At 57.2% G+C, this 15965-nt stretch overlaps 5 protein-coding genes across 5 annotated transcripts; 1 reads left to right on the forward strand and 4 right to left on the reverse strand.

Moving 5' to 3' along the window:
• Positions 1-35: 35 nt before the first annotated feature.
• CkaCkLH20_10201 (uncharacterized protein) lies at positions 36-2138 on the reverse strand (the record flags this gene model as incomplete). Its single annotated transcript, XM_038892915.1, has 5 exons — positions 36-847; positions 902-1357; positions 1412-1538; positions 1598-1884; positions 1940-2138. 5 exons carry the CDS (start codon positions 2136-2138, stop codon positions 36-38), a joined length of 1881 nt encoding a protein of 626 aa, XP_038741835.1.
• A 674-nt stretch (positions 2139-2812) lies between these two features.
• CkaCkLH20_10202 (major facilitator superfamily transporter) lies at positions 2813-4642 on the reverse strand (the record flags this gene model as incomplete). The annotated part of the gene is made up of 1 exon (XM_038892916.1): positions 2813-4642. The coding sequence occupies one exon, from the start codon at positions 4640-4642 to the stop codon at positions 2813-2815; it is 1830 nt and encodes a 609-aa protein (XP_038741836.1).
• Positions 4643-6971: 2329 nt separating this feature from the next.
• CkaCkLH20_10203 (amino acid permease) lies at positions 6972-8796 on the reverse strand (the record flags this gene model as incomplete). The annotated part of the gene is made up of 2 exons (XM_038892917.1): positions 6972-8235; positions 8381-8796. 2 exons carry the CDS (start codon positions 8794-8796, stop codon positions 6972-6974), a joined length of 1680 nt encoding a protein of 559 aa, XP_038741837.1.
• Positions 8797-11112: 2316 nt separating this feature from the next.
• CkaCkLH20_10204 (cytochrome P450) lies at positions 11113-12934 on the reverse strand (the record flags this gene model as incomplete). Its single annotated transcript, XM_038892918.1, has 6 exons — positions 11113-11235; positions 11292-11775; positions 11831-11956; positions 12015-12361; positions 12420-12616; positions 12685-12934. The coding sequence occupies 6 exons, from the start codon at positions 12932-12934 to the stop codon at positions 11113-11115; spliced, it is 1527 nt and encodes a 508-aa protein (XP_038741838.1).
• A 1171-nt stretch (positions 12935-14105) lies between these two features.
• On the forward strand, positions 14106-15886 carry CkaCkLH20_10205 (methyltransferase domain-containing protein; the record flags this gene model as incomplete). Its single annotated transcript, XM_038892919.1, has 11 exons — positions 14106-14150; positions 14245-14292; positions 14354-14444; positions 14511-14533; positions 14604-14622; positions 14714-14895; positions 15039-15076; positions 15134-15271; positions 15325-15587; positions 15638-15794; positions 15856-15886. 11 exons carry the CDS (start codon positions 14106-14108, stop codon positions 15884-15886), a joined length of 1035 nt encoding a protein of 344 aa, XP_038741839.1.
• Between the last annotated feature and the right edge of the window lie 79 nt (positions 15887-15965).

A 15965-nucleotide genomic window follows, 5' to 3' on the forward strand; every position in this document is an offset into this window, starting at 1 on the left:
TTTCATAGAACCCCCAAGAAGAATCAGAGCCCTTTCTAAAGAGACTTCAGACCGTACTCCTCCTTAATCACATCCGCAATCTTCTCCCCGCTCGCGTACGTCGTCGCCGTCGGCGCGGCGGTCAAGACCATCGGCCAGTAACTCACATCGACCACCCGCAGCCCCCGCACGCCGTACACCCTCATCCGCGTATCCACGACCCCGCCCTTCTCCTCCGGCACCATCGCGGCCGTACAGCACGAGTGCGCGTTCGACGGCGACATGTTGGCCCGCAGCAACTCCCTCAACTCGTCGTGCGTCGCGTTGGCGTACGGCGCCGCCATCCTCGGTCCCAGGACCCGCATCGCGGGCGCGGACATGATCTCCTTGCCCTTCCCGAACAGCGCGATCGCGAGCTCGAAATCGACCGGGTCCGAGGCCGTGCGGAAGTCGATGACAGGCTGCTTCAACGGGTCGGTCGAGCGTATCCTGACGGACCCGCGGCTGAGGGCGCGCAGGAAGTAGAGGGTGACGCTGTTCCCCGTGCCCCAGTGCACCATGCCGATGGGGACGTCCTGGCCGGCGAGCTGCTCGAGGATGAGCTCGCGCTGGGGCGCGTAGCCGGCGCGGACGGAGGGGGGCGTGTCCGGGGCGAGGTGCGCCAGGGGCGGGTTCGCGCGGGCGGCGGCGATGATGGATTGCCAGGAGGCGGTGGCGTTGGAGAGGGGCGGGACGGCGAGGTTGGTGGAGAGGGTGCGGACGATGGTGTAGGCGCCTCGTTTTTCGGCGTCGTAGAGGGCCCGTTGTTCCGCGTCGTAGGTTGCGTTCGTGTCGAGGGCGGCTGTGTTGGGGAAGATTTGGTTTGCGACTGTGGTGTGTCAGGTTATCTGTTCTTCATCCTCGAGGTGATAGTGGCGCTTACAGGTGAATGGGATTTTGAGCTCCCCCTGATCCTGGAAGTTCTCACCGACGCCGGGCAGATCCGCGACGACCTCGATGCCGAACTTTCGCAGCAGCTTCTTGGAGCCGATGCCGGATAGTTGCAGGATCTGCGGCGTATGCAGGGCCCCGGCGGCGAGGAGGACCTCCTTCTTCGCGAACACCTCGACTTTGTCGCCGCCGGCCGTGGGGAGGTACTCGAGCCCGACGGCACGATTGCCCTCGAAGAGGACCTTGGACACGGTGTGCTCGGCGAGGATGTGGTAGTTGGAACGGGAATCACTGACGCGGGTGTAGTGGTTGATGCGGGCGTGGCTCCGGGTGCGGGTGGTGGCGTCGGCGAGGGTGGGGAAGTTGAAGAGGCCTACGGCGCGGTCGCCGCCGTTGGGGTCGGGGGAGGGGGTGAGGCCGGTTTCGAGGGCGGCTTGCCAGAAGTTTTCTGTAAAGGATTGAGCAAAACGGCGACTGCAACTGGGGGATGAGGTTGACTTACTCGCTCCTGGGAAGAAGTAATTGGGGTACGAAGCGCGAACAGGTCCATCGCGGCCGTGAGCCTCCTCGACCCAAGAGATATTTGCGGCGTCAGCGAACTCCTGCGGTGGCGTCGTGAAGTTCTCGCTCTGTGATCTCTGTCAGGACATACCATCACCGCCAGAACTGCCAACCTTCCAGTGCTCACCTTCTTGAAGTACGGCAGCATCTCATCCCACCCCCAACCCTTCGCCCCCAGCTTAACCCAGTTCGAGTACTCGACCTTCCCCCCGCGGACGAAGACCATACCGTTGACGACGGACCCTCCGCCGACGACGCGGCCCGCGGGAACCGAGAAGGAGCGGTTGTTCAGCGCCGGCTGCGGCGCGCTGTCCAGCGGGAGCCAGAGGTACGGCACGGGGAAGAAGGCGCCGGGGACGAGCACGCTGTCCTCGTTCTTGTCGAAGGGGCCGGTCTCGATGACGAGGACGTTGACTTTGGGCTGCGTGTTAGCTGGGCTTGTGGAGGGTGGGGTGGGGAGTTGAGGTACCGTTAGGATCCTCGGTCAGGCGGTCTGCGACGGTTAAGCCGGAGACGCCTCCGCCGGCGATGACGAAATCATATTTGGTTTCGTCGACGGTTTGTCGCGAGGCGACTGTTGCGTGGCGGGGTACTCGGAGCGCGGCGGTAGATTGGGCGCATGCGAGAAGGGCCAAGGTCCTCGCGACCTTTTGAAGGAGACCCGTCATCTTCGCAAACAGGATGATGACGACGTCAGTTCGTAACCTATACCTGAGATCCAATTGCTCTTGGGATTGGGGGCCTAAACCGCCATTTTATACCCAATAAGTCCAGCCGCCGTCACGAAGACGGAGACGAACTCGCCTCTGGCTGTTCCAGTCGCACATTCTAGCCATGTGCAAACGGCCGCCTTGGTGCATATGCCAGTAAGCAACGAGAGCATAGGCGACGTCGCAATAAAGCTACCCTGCGCGGGCGTCGCTGCATGAAATCCAATCGGAAAAAGCCAGTCGCGTACACTTCCAGAGCGCTCAATCTGGTGGATCGGACGTTTATTTCGACTCTGAGCATTTCGGAAACACCAAGATTGGCTCCGGCAGGCCATCATGCGGGGAGAGCTGCGGTTGTGGTTGCGGCGACCAGGGGTTCGACGCATGTCAGCTTCGACCTGCCTGAGTCCGAGCCTTGGCTGGGACTGTATTTGAGGGGCGGTGAGGGGGGAGAGTAACACAAAATGTCTTGGTCGTAAGTAAGTGGTATATTAGATTACTAGTTAGATCGAACGCCGGCCATGATTAGCCGGCTTACCAGGGTAAAGATTGAACCGGAGTCTATAATCCTTCTTTCATTCCTCCTCATTATATGTACACTGAACATAATCATTGAAATCTTTCTCTTAAAACTAGATCTTCGTGACGAGGTCGTTGTTGTCGTCCCGGCCCCGGACGTGGTTTTCGCTATCGGATTCCACGGCCAAAGTCTGCTGGTCGTTCAACTTGGGGTTTCTCAGGAGGAAGGCGAACGCGATCAACGGCACCGTCAAGCAGATACCCGTGATGGTGAGCAGACGCTGCACGGACTGGTACGAGTCGATGATGGCGGAACGCTCGGGGGTGCCGACGGGGTACTCGACGATGACGGCGAACGGCGAGCCGTACGTGAGCTGCGCGAGGGTGTCGTTTCCGAGGGGGGCGAGCTTCTCCTCGAGGATGCCGGGAAGGACCTGCGTCCAGATGGCGCCGGAGATGGTGTTGCCGAAGGCGGAGCCGATGTTGTAGGTGGCCAGGTACAGACCGGTCATGAGGGCGAGGTGCTCGTGCTTCAGGCTCGTCTGCAGCGAGGCCTGCGCCGGGTACGGGAACATGCCGCCGGCGATACCGAGGAGGACCTGCGCGCCGATGACGCCGCTCTGGCCGGAGGGCGAGCCGCGGTAGTGGATGAGGAGGCCGAAGGCGACCATGAACAGCATGGTGCCGACGACGATGAAGTACTTGAGGCGGCGGACCTTGAAGACGACGAAACCGAGGATGAAGCCGGTGATGACGCTGCAGAAGGAGTACAGCGATGTGATGCGGGTGGCGGAGGCGATGCTGAAGTCGAACGCGACGATGCAGACCGTGTAGAGGTAGTCGCCCTGCATGTACCAACACCAGTTAAGGAAGAGGGCGATGCCGAGGGGGGCCAGGATGCCGCGGTCCTTCATCAGGTAGAAGGGGACGAGGGGGTGCTTGGCCTTGCGCTCCCACCATACGAAGACGGGGATGCAGCAGACGCCAATGACCAGAGGGGCGATGACGTGGGGCTCGCGCCACTGCGTGTCGAAGCCGCCGGCGATGGTGAGCGGGACAAGGACCAGGGCGAAGACGGCGATGACGAGGATGATGCCGACGACGTCGAGCTGCCAGAAGAGCTGGATCATGAAGTCCTTGAAGCCCAGGGCGTGGAAGGAGGACTGGTAGGAGTTGAGCAGGCCCATCCTCTTGGCGCGGCGGCCGACGATGATCAGGCTGATGATGAGGGGCAGGGAGCAGACGGGGTAGATGATGCACCACATGCCGATTCCCCACTGCCAGGTGCTCTCCCCGAGGACGAGCTGGGAGATGTTGCCGCTCACCCAGGTGTTGATGATGAAGGGCAGGGCGGGGATGTAGCTGAACAGCAGGCGGGCGCGGGTGGAGGTGATATCCGCGACGATGACCTCGACCATGAGCATGATCATGGTGTAGCCGATCTGGTACAGCACGGCTCCTCCGGCAAATGCAGAGACATTAGTAGCGCAGGCCTCGACGACAGTGCCGACGACGTAGAACAGGACGGAGACGCAGATGAGCTCGACACGGCCGAAGACGTCGGCAATCTTGGCCGAGGTGGGCTGGGCGGCGGCGGCGATGACGGAGCGGAGCACGTTGATACTGGCCAGGAGGGAATGGTTGGCGTAGGACGAGGTGGCGGTGGGCTGGTAGGCGTAGCGGAGGGTGCCGTCGAGACCGTAGGCGTAGGCGACGAGGAAGACGCCGAAGAAGATGAAGACGCGGTCGAGGCGGGTCATGGCCTCGGAGAGGGCCTCGATTCTCACGACACCGGGGGACTTGTGGCCCATGATGTGAGGGGAAGTCTCGTTGTCGTAGGCCTGAGGACCGACGGCAGCGGCATCGTGGCCCGGGTTGGTCTTCTCCGGCGAGATCTCCGGAGGCGGAGACTCGGTCTCCTTCTGGTGAGCGGTGGTTGCCATCTTGGCTCGGCCAAAGCAATTGATCTAGGTGGGCGGTCAGCTTCCTGTCATGGATTACGTCGAGAGAAGGAAGTGAGGTCAAGTGTTGAGGTTTATGAGAAGAAGAACGAAGCAACGGCCTTGTTGAGCACGTTCGGCAAAAGTCCACCTCTTTTCTTCGTCCCCGAATATTGAACCTTGGAGCAGGATGCGGCGGGATGTAGTGGCACGTACGAGAAGCTTGGTCCGGATCGGTGACACTGTGACGTGACGCCCCGAAGGTCAATGCGCCAAGGTGAGTGAAGCTTCCTCGGTGAGATGAACCGGGCGCAAGGTGAGCCGCTGTTGAGATGCAGGTGAGAGGTTAATCCCACGGCAATGCAATATTGATGCTGGAGGGTCCAACAGGGCACAATGGCAACGAGGACCGAAGACTGTTGATGATGAAAAGAGGAAAGAAGAAGAATTGAGAAGGATCCGCCTAAAGACAGGGATGGAAAAAAGGACGCAGGTGAGGTTACATCCGCCGCCTTTTAACTTCTGCGACATGCATTTCTTTTTTTTTTCTTGCCCGGTGCCGTCAGGTCAGTCAGGCCTCTGGAGATCGCGCCAGGCCGGGTCGTACCACCCTGCAAATCGGGGCCATTTCGGGGCCAAGTCGACAATCGACCTGAGAGAGAGTCGACCAACCGGCCGAACTGAAAGGTGAGTGGATGAAGAGCCTGACGGGGGGCGATCCAGCCCACGCTACTCTGTACGCTGCTAGAAAAAAATCGTGCATTTCGTTTCTGCGCTAGGAGGAAACCCCAGCAGTAGCTAGCGTCATCTTGGTTCTTTTGTCAGTGGCTTCTGCGGTTGGTCGTCTGCCGTAAATTTTCATATGAGAGACTCCCTCCCGCAGTGAGAGACGGGCCGCGGGATCAAGATGAAAACTTCTAAACCCGAGGAAACGGCCCTAACAATTGATTTTTTTTATCAGATCCATCTGATACGACTTAGCGCGCCGCCATCCACTCCCAACCGATACCGCAAATGGTTACCTCATCCAAGCCATCGTGGCACTTCCCACCACCCTCTTTCACGCCCTCGAGGAAAATTCATTGGGCGACTCGGCCATGGCCGCCAGGAAAGGCTGCCCGGCGGCTTACTGGCGAGAAACAGATGTCAGCAGGGCTCCTGCTTGACTCGATCATGTAAGACAACCTAGCCGCTCACTCAAAGACTACCGCCTAATCATGTATCTTTTTCTGCAGACCAACCTCGCAATGGACCACCTTGATCTTAGAGGTAGCTCGCCAACAGCTTCAAGAAGATACCCCCACCTCACCACCACATGCTGCTCCAATCTCCGCATGTCCCCGACTGGCCCAGGAACGACCGACGCAGGCCCGGGGGGGCGGGTGACCAGAGCATCGGTGAGCCCGGTTCGTGTTGGGCCTGCTATTGACAAATGGTTTCCTCGCGACCGACAGCCTGGCCACCGAACAGAGTGACCTTCTCCGCTGAAAAAACGTGGGCTGACAGCCGGAGGTCCAGATCTCTCGGGTTCCCCATCTCGGTCTCGCTGTGCTGTATTCTTCAGAAAGCGGATTCACGCAAACGCGTCTCCTCCCTCGCTGAAGTACACAAAAACCACCCCCACGAAAATCGCCGCACATCACACACGCTTCCCTCTCCCTGGATGATCGCCTGCTCCCTGCACGGCACCCGCGAGAACTCTGCATCTCTAGTCCGGCAGAGCTGAAGAATGTCCGCCTCCTACGGATACAATCCCACACATCCCACCGGCACCCAGAACGCCACAGATCTCACCACCTGATATCCCGCCTACCGTAGTCTTCAACAAAAACAAAAAAGTCCCGCCATCTCGGAGATGGAATCCCGGCGCCAAACCGATTGCAGCCGCGAAGAATTACAGGCAAAAGGTACCAACGTTACCACGGGGGAAAATCTTACATGCTCCTGGTCCTGGGCTGGCGATGGAGAGGGGGACCCACGCGGCGTCCGAGCTACCCGGCTGCCGGCGCAGATCTCGACCAATGAGCCGAGACACGGAGGACGCTATTTCTTATCAGATCTCTCCATGTGAAGGGTTTGTTGCTTCTCCGGAGTAGGCGCTCAACAGATGATCACGAGGGTTCATCCTAGCCTTGCTTCGAAGTGAAAAGGTTCCTTTCTTTCGGGTTGCTAAATCATCTAGCTAACGACCAACCTCTTCGGCGTCCATCATTGTCGCTGGAGCTCACCTAGACTGAGCAGGAACTCGTGCTCTCAAGAACCCGCCTTTTCAAAGTCAACCATCACGCCTAGCCCCCCAACCCGTTCCATTCCCTCGGGCCTCATCCCCACCTCAAGCAATCCAGAACCAGATCCTCTCCACCCAATTCCGCGGCGTGACCACCGGCCACGTCGGCTCCAGCCGATCAATCTCCGCCTTGCCGGACCAGATATCCATCTCGGACAGCCTGACGAACTTGGTCTTCTTCACGAACTTGTACCCGAAAAACAGCGTCAGAAAAATCGGAATGTCGATATACGGCGGCAGGAACGTCTTGGCGCTAAACCGCCCCGGGAAAAACGCGTCGAACCCGTTGAAGAAGGCCACCACCAGGCAGAAACAGATGGCAAAGTACGCCAGGAAGGGCTGCAGCGGCGCCTTGTACGGCAGCGTGTCGCGGTCGATGCCGTTGTACTTCAGGCAGTAGTAGAAGCGCAGGTACGTGTACGACACGCTCGCCCAGACGATGAGCGTGCTCACGGCGCTGAGGTTGCTGATCCAGAAGAAGACCTCGGCCGCGCGGTTGTTCACGTTGAAGTAGACGAGGCAGCTCAGCGCCGAGGTCGCCGCCACGCACCCGTACGGCACGCCCCAGCGCTCGAACTTGAGGATGGCCGGGGCCTTCCCGTCCAGGGCCGCCGAGTAGAGCACCCGCGTCGAGGCGTAGAAGAAGGAGTTGCCGGCGGACCAGGCCGAGCTGAGGACCACGCCGTTGATGATGGAGGGGAGCGTCTTGATGCCCGCGTTGTGGATCGCGATCACGAACGGCGACTGGGCCGCGCCCGGCGCGCTGCTGCTGATGGCGTTGAGCAGGTTCGGGTCGTCCGAGGAGACGCAGAGCCCGACGAGGAAGATGGACAGCACGTAAAAGATGGCGATGCGCCAGAACACCCGCCGGATCGCCTTCGGGATGTTTCGTCGCGGGTTCTCCGTCTCGCCGGACGCGACCACAACCATCTCGCTGCCGCCGTACGAGAACGTGGCCTGGATGAAGACTTTCCAGAAGGCGAGGAAGCGGCCCAGCGAGCCGGGGCGGAGGTACTCGTTCATCGGCCCGGGGTCGACCCAGTACCGGAACCCGATGCGGTCGCCGGACGGGGAGCCGCCGAGGGTGATGATGAACATGAGGAGGATGAGGCCGACTATCGTGGTGAGTTTGATAGCGCCGAAGAAGAACTCCGCTTCGCCGTAGATGCGCACCGGGAAGCAGTTTATGACGACCATTGCGAGGAAGAAGATGGTGATGAGGGCTGCTTGCGGGACGGCGTGGTCCCAGTAGTCGAGGATCACGACGGACACTGTGACTTCTATTGGGACGCCGATCGCGAACTGGTACCTGTAGTTGTCTCAGTCTGATGATGTCTTGATGCTAAGAACGAATCTGGAGAGGAGAAATCTCGATCTCTGCCGGGGAGAATCCCACTGCCGTCGCCGAGAACCTCATTGGGCTTGATAATCCATGGGAAAGTCGGAGTTCTTACCAGTAGTTCCATCCTAAAGTAAACCCAAGCGCCGGATCAACAAATCTCGCCGCGAAGATGGGCACCGCTCCCGGGATCGGCAGCCACGCCGCCATCTCGCCCAAGCTGTTGATGACGCAGTACAGGTTGAAGCCCGTCACCGCGTACGAGATGAACGCCGACAGCGGGCCGGCCAGCGATAACACTTGCCCACTGCCGACGAACAGACCGGTGCCGATGGCGCCGGACAGAGCCAGAAACTGCACATGTCGAGACTTGAGCTTCCTCTCCAGCGTCCCGATGTGCTGAAGCTCCTGTTGCTGCTTCAGGTCAGCCGCATCGCCGCCCGTGATAGCTGGCCCCGGCTCGATGTCAACGGCGTCCGGGCCCCTCCTAGAAGCCCCTGGTTCTCTCACAACCTTTTCTTTGTCCTCCATCGCGACCGTTGTTCCTTACTAGCCTCCTTGTTTGTCCTGACTTGTCTGCTCTGAAATGCTTGGCGTCCGTGGAGGTGGGCGCTGAGACAGGACGGCGCAACGTCGATGGAGTCAAGACGCCTGAGATGAGCAATGTCAATATTAAGTATTCGACGGCACGTTACACTGCGTCTCGTTGCTGGTGCTGTTCACTTCCCTGGAGTTCGTGCTGTACCTCCCGAATAGGGAGCTCGAGGTGTCGATCGCTGCATCTTGATCCTGCACCCGTAACACATGGGCGGCATAAGGTGCGGGGTTGATGAGAGGCGTCCTGAGAAACGTCGCGATTGGGTACCGATAGCCGTTTGGGTGGTTTACGGGACCTAGAAAACGCTACCTCGCGCATGAACATTTTGATGACGAGCCGGCGGGCATCCTCGTTGGCAGAATGGGAACGGGTAGATGTCTGGTGAATGCAGCCTGATGTCCATTACGCGATGATGATCCTATGGAATTCGGAGGCAAGCACTTGCTGTCTATGCGCCTTATTAGATTGTTGTTCTTCTCGTTATTCTGTCCTCACTACGTTCGTCCTGTCGCCGTGTATTTTCGATGTCCAACGGCGGCTGTTGTGATGCCGTCGATTGGATCCTTTTGTCGTGTCTTTCGGGATGCACTGATTCAACACATCGTCGTTTCCTTCTCTGGAGCCCTCTTGGCCGCAATGTTTCGACCCAATTCGTTTATCGATCTGGCATAATCGAGCCGTGCAAGACTAGGTGAGTGTTAGCTCTGGAAAAGCCCTCATACTTCTTTGAAGCAAAACAACCTACCCATTTCTTCTACCACAACGTTGTGGATTGCGCATCCTGCAGCGCAAGTCGGGGGTTACAAAGCGCTGTGCAGTTGTTGAAGCCAATCACGCTGCTGCTGCGCTCGTTGAGAGCACCTCATCCACGTATGTCCTGGAATCCTGCAAACGTGGCAAGTTTTCGGGTAGACGCAAACCTGCTGACGGTGTCCGTACTGTCCACAATTGTAACAAGGCTCAGGAACCAGATGCTTCGCTAACTGATCTGATGAAGCGATGAGTGTCGGGTTGTCTCTCGGTTGAGAGTTGTCTGTCTCGACCCTCCCAGGGATGTCCTCTTCTGTGTGCGGAAAGACATGCGTATCGGCTGCGCATTCCTGGCTGGAAAGAGTGTGACGGGTACTTTCATTAGCGTCGCATGCGCTGGGCTCGAACTCCGTGTTGTCGGGACCGTCGATGACTGTCCTGGGTTCTGATGCGCGAGTCCGGTCAGGACCGTTTGTGGCCACAGTCTTGTTGTTCGAGGGAGAGTTGAGGTTGGCGAACCTTTGTTTGTCGCGATACCCAGACTGACCCAAGTCTTTCGAGACCCTCAAGACCGCCTGTCTGGCTCGACGCGTAAAGGGAGTGATCCATTCGTGGAAGCAGCGCCCTGATCGACGTTCGTTATTCTGCGGGCGTGGGTGCCGGCTGCATCCTCCAAGATTCGACCATTTCAGTGAAATGTATCGTTTCCGCGAGTTCACGCCGCAACGGCGCAGTCCGACCGCAACCACTTCACTAGAACGACCAGCCTTCGCCATCACGAGCGACAAGATGTCCATGGAAACCCCCCCACGCTTTCGCCGCACACGCCGGGTCATCAGGCCGAAAGGCCGTCTCAGAATGGCTGGCATGGAACGACCCATTCGTTTGGCGATTTCCCTGATCCTCGAGCATCCGCGGGACATGGTAGGAACTTCGTCATCCTCTTTGGCGGTCCACTGTTTACCCAAGATGGCCGGCCGGGGGCGTCTGATCTGCGTTGAATCCATGGTAAATGTTGTCGACGCGCGATGAAATGGAAGATTTGGTGGTGAGTCGGTAGAAGAATGGAGTTGGCTGCCAAGGGAGGAAAAGATGCGTCCAGTCGCTTCGCAGAAGCTGACAAGGAAATGTGTAGTAGCGAAAACAAGGTGAAGCTGTGTGTGAATCGAAAAGAAGTGATTCGAGTGAGATTGAGGAGGGATTCCTCGTTGTTTCAATTTGGTCGTTGGGCTTTTGTTGGATAGCTTTGTGTGAGAGCAGGTTTCCTCAGACGGAAGGCACATTGTTAGTAGGTAGGAAGAGACTGGGTCGCACCTTCCACACACCCACAACCAAAGAAAGCGCTCCAGTGAATGAGGTATTAGGTTGTCATTAGTCAGTCTAAGGTATATTATCATCAAAATCCTTCCATAAAAACGCTCGCTTATCAACGCAACCTGCGCTTCCAGCGCAATTCCTTCCCCGGAGGTGCCAAACAAAAAACGAAAACCTGCATTACTTTACGCGGGGATGTCCCTCTTGTATCCCTTCAGCCAAAACTGAGATTGTACGAAAATACCATAGTTCCGAGAATTCCACGGGTTGGTAGGATCTACCAAAGTCAGGTCGAATCTCCTCAAAAGCTGCACCCATCAAGTTAGCAACCGAAACAGCAGCGACACAGCAGCAGTCAACTCACCTCGACGAAGACCTTCCTCAACTCCATCAACGCCACATCACGACCCAGGCACTTCCACTTCCCGTACCCGAAAATGAGCTCCAGCGTGCCCTCCATCAGCCGCAGCTGGTCGCCCTCCGCCTCCAGCCACCGCTCCGGCCGGAACTCGAGCGCGTCCGGGCCCCACAGATCCGTCCGGTGGAAGATGCCCCACGCGCCGTACCCGATCCGCGTGCCCTCCGGGAAGTACACGCCCTTGAAGGTGTCGCCGCCCTTGGGCACCTCCTTGGACATCTGGCCGACGACGGGCGGGAAGATGCGGAGGCCCTCTTTGATCACGGCAGCGAGGTACGGCATCTCGCGCGCCTCGGCTTCGCGGACGATCGGCCACGAGAGGTTGCTGGCTTCGATTTCGGCGCGGAGGGTGGCGGTTACGCGGGGGCTGGTGATGATGTGCAGGAATGTGCCCCGGATGGCGGTTGCTGTTGTGTCGGAGCCGGCGAGGCTGTAGTCCGTTGGTATGAGTGAGTGCTTCTGCTGAGGGGATGGCTGGTGCTTACATCTGCATGAGGATCTCGGAAGAAGCCTCTTCCTGGGTCAAGCCATGGGCAATGAAGGATCCGAGCATATCTCTCTTTGGCTTCTCGCCCATTTGAAAGCGTTCTGCAACAACCTTCTTGGCGATTCTACCACCGAACCATCAGTATTGCGAGCATGCTTGTTTCGTCATGAAGGTCATCTTACCCAATAGTCTTACCAACTCCGATGGCGTCTTTCTCAGATGGCAGCATGCTCCTGAAGAGCGGCGAAGAGATTAGCTTCAGCAGCCAGGGCAGGACACCTGTCAGAACCACATTCGGCATGTTCTCCTCCATGGTCTGAATGTACTCGTGCACGTCCGAGTCGCTCGCAAGATCCCCAAACGGCTCTCCAAATGCCAAGTCGGAGATGACATCAAGAGTGAAGTACTGAGCTTTAAGACCGAAATCCAAAGGCTTGCCCTCGGACAGGTACTTGTCGATGAGACCCATGAAACGAATGATGTTCTCATCGATTTTGGTTTCGAAGTTGTCAACTTCCTTGCCGGAGTACTGAATGATGTCAGCTACCAAATTTCTCATAAATATCCATACGGGATACACCACTTACACCGGCAGCCATCTGCGACCGAAGCCTGGCATGCATGTCATTGTCCCTCATAGACAACACATTATCCTTGCCCGGGTCGAGTCTCATGGCATCATACCACTGAGATCTCTTGTAAGTCGTCCTCACCCCGAGCATACGCTTCATGAGATCGGGGTCACTCGTCATGAGATCATTCGGCCCAACCCTCACAAGCGGCCCTGCATATCTCCGAATTAGCAAACTGCCGCCGCGGGTAACACAGATCTCCGAGAAACGTTACACGTACCGTACTTCAGGAACGCCTCGTAAAAGTCCAGATGCTGCCGCCCGCCGTAGACGGTGCGCACCAGCCACCACTTGGAGAACCCCGCGCTCGGGGGACCTCTGACGTGCCGCAGACGCGCATACTGACGGATCGTCGATGCGACGACGTAGAGGACCAAGAGCGAGAGCGCGATGGCCGCATAATGGTCGACGAAGAAGCTCCGACTGCCCATGGTCGTCGCGGGCAAAATGTCAACGACGGTGTGATTCATGGTTACGGGACGGAAGAACAGGAGGGCGATGAAAGAAGGTTAGGTTAGCAGGAGGCAGATCGTCGTTCGTCAAAGCGTCCCTGGGCAGGGTAGATAAATAAGATTTTTTATCCCAAGGACAGACAGCCAGGGAGGGAGGAATAGGGGGAAGTTAAATCCACTTTCTGAGACGAACACACGCACCCGTTTTCGAAGCCACTTGTAATCAACATGGTGTGCTATAATAACAGGAAGGAAGGTCTCGTGGGGGTTTTGTGTTATTGGGGGTTCTGTTTCTTGCTTTTCGACGATCACAAACCGTTCGATCAGCCCCCATCACCCAGGCGGATTCGGGCACATACGCACAGGTCTCGCCACGATAGCGCAGGTAAGCAAAGCTGGCCCAGCTCCCCGACTTGTCCTAGGTAGGTGATGAGCTGCATTGTTTTTTCCGTCTGTGCCATGCGTGATACGTGGGCTCGGAGCGCCGCCCTTCTAGACCCCACTGGTAAGACACAGATTAGGTGATGTGATGAGCGGCGGGCCATGCGGGAATGCAGCTTAGCCGCACGGCGCATGGCATGGTGGATGGTGGGATGGCAGACCGGGGGCGGCGGACGGCGGGTGGGCCAATGATGCTATTGCCGGCGCGGGTATTCGCATGCTGGCCCCCGTATGTCCGGTTGTTGATTCTACACGTGTATTTCCTTTGGTATGACGAATGCAGTAATTGAACGTACTCGAGCTCTTTCAAGTGTTGCGCAACTCACCCAACCAACAACTCCAAGCAGTGGGGGGCATGATGCAACTTGGAGATGATGGATGGTGGTCACGGCGGCGAAAAAGACGTTAGCCCCCAGAAGAATTGAAACTTTTTGGGGTCTGTTGCCTCCCAAAAAAACCAAATGCAATGCCCCAATGCCAGGCATTCTTTTTTTGTTTTAGCTGGTCTGCCGGTGGGCGCAGGCCCAAGGAAACAAGAAACAATAGCTCGTCTTACTCGCTTGTGTTGGTCTGCATATTTCTTTTGGCACCTGCATGCCTCCTAACCCCCTTCTTCACACTCACACTCACACTCACATACGACGTATGCTCCGGGCGGCCGCCGCCTACTCATCGAAATCGACCCCAAGTGATCATCAATCAGGCCATCGGGTATCATCATCCACTAAGCGCTAGGCGTTTTCTCACGATGGCGAGCCCGCCCGCCGCCAACACCGCGCCCATGGAAGTCGACGTGAGTATCGACATGCAGTCGAACATTTCACCCTCACTGCCGTTCATCCAGTGTGGGGACCTTTCCCGTTTGCCAGCTCTAATTCGGGGACCAGACTGCCGAGGACAACGACGGGGACGATGGGGACTCTGCCATGGGAGCGGTGAATACAGGCTCCATTCGAAGAGATTGCGTGTGTTTCGAGACTAACTTTGACGAATGAGTCTGTGCTCGGCTCGTCCACGTCCATGACCAGCAGCATCATGCGATACCGCGAGGAGAACGGGAGGACGTACCACGCGTTCCGAGAAGGAAGTAAGTCTGTTGGTGAGATTTCAGATGCAGAAGTTGTGTTTTGCTGACGTCCCCGGTATCGTGCAGGATATGTCTTACCCAACGACGCGGTGAGTTTACGTGCAGCTGCAGTGAGCATTCGCGACAGAACCGGGGTCTGGCTGACCAGCATTCACCCAGGTCGAGAATGACAGACTCGGTAAGCTCCTCCTTTTCCCGGATTCCCGGCTCCTAAGAAGAGGAAGACACGTTCGCGACAGGGAGCTGACTCGTAGAAAATTGGGAAAAAGACCTCCAGCATCATCTATATACCCTCACCTTCGACAGACGCCTGTTCGTCTGCCCGGCCGGTAGCGAGAAGCCGTTGCGCCGGGTCCTGGATGCTGGGACCGGGACCGGGATATGGGCCATGGACTTGGGTGAGAAAAACTGGAACCCCCCCTTGCTGTTTACCGTCGCCCCTTTTTACCGAGTACGATATGCCGAGCCAGGGCTGACTTGAACTTGCATGGGTGCTGTTGCTGCAGCCGACGAACATCCACAGGCACTTGTCAGTGACAGTCATTTGGGTTTTTCATCCAAGGGGAGAGATCTGGTCGCTCACGGCTGAGACAGATTACCGGGGTTGACCTGAGCCCTATTCAGCCGTCATTGTTGGTTGAAAGATGCTACTGGCGGTAAGATGTGGAAACTGACTGTGAGTTGACTAGTGTCCCGCCGAATGTGACGTTTTACGTAGACGATCTGGAAGATGACTGGACTTACTCGTATAAGTTCGACTTCATCTACGGTAGGATGCTGACTGGCTCAATTGGCGACTGGCCAAGATTTATGAGACAGAGCTTTGAGTGAGCAAAGCACGATATCAAGTTCAGCTGTTGTCTTAGCTCACGTTCAACAGATGGCTGGAACCGGGCGGGTGGATAGAACTCTCGGACATCCTACTTGACCTGCAGAGTGACGACGGCAGTGTGACCCCCGAGTGTGCCGTCCAGAGATGGGCAACTCACATGATGGAGGCTGCCGCCGTGTGGAAACGGCCACTGGACAGCTGCAAGTTTTATAAAGAGCAGCTGGCGGCGGCAGGCTTCACGAACATTAAGCATGAGATTTACAAGTGGCCGACAAATCCCTGGCCCAAGGAACCGAGGTTCAAAGAGCTAGGTACGATATTTGGTCCTATCGAGAAGCCTGAAACTGCTAAGGATGATCAGGAGCGTGGACATACGAGAACCTGGGAAACGGTTTATCAGGCTTGAGCTTGGCCCTTTTCACGAGAGCACTGGGATGGTCTGCGGAAGAGTTGGAGTTATTTCTTATGGATGTCAGGAAGGATATGAAGGACAGGTCGATACATGGCTGGTGGCCGATGTGAGTCGTATTTCTCTGTTTCTTCTCCTAGTAAGACTTCCTTGCGCCTAACACATTTTAGATATGTCATTTACGCACAGAAACCAGACTAAAGATATGCTGTCGTTGTAACATCCGTATTATTTAGTGAGAAGGTTCTGTCCAGGTCGAGAAGGAGATGAGATCGAGGAA

Source organism: Colletotrichum karsti, assembly GCF_011947395.1.
Source record: "Colletotrichum karsti strain CkLH20 chromosome Unknown Scaffold38, whole genome shotgun sequence".
NCBI classification, from domain to species: domain Eukaryota; kingdom Fungi; phylum Ascomycota; class Sordariomycetes; order Glomerellales; family Glomerellaceae; genus Colletotrichum; species Colletotrichum karsti.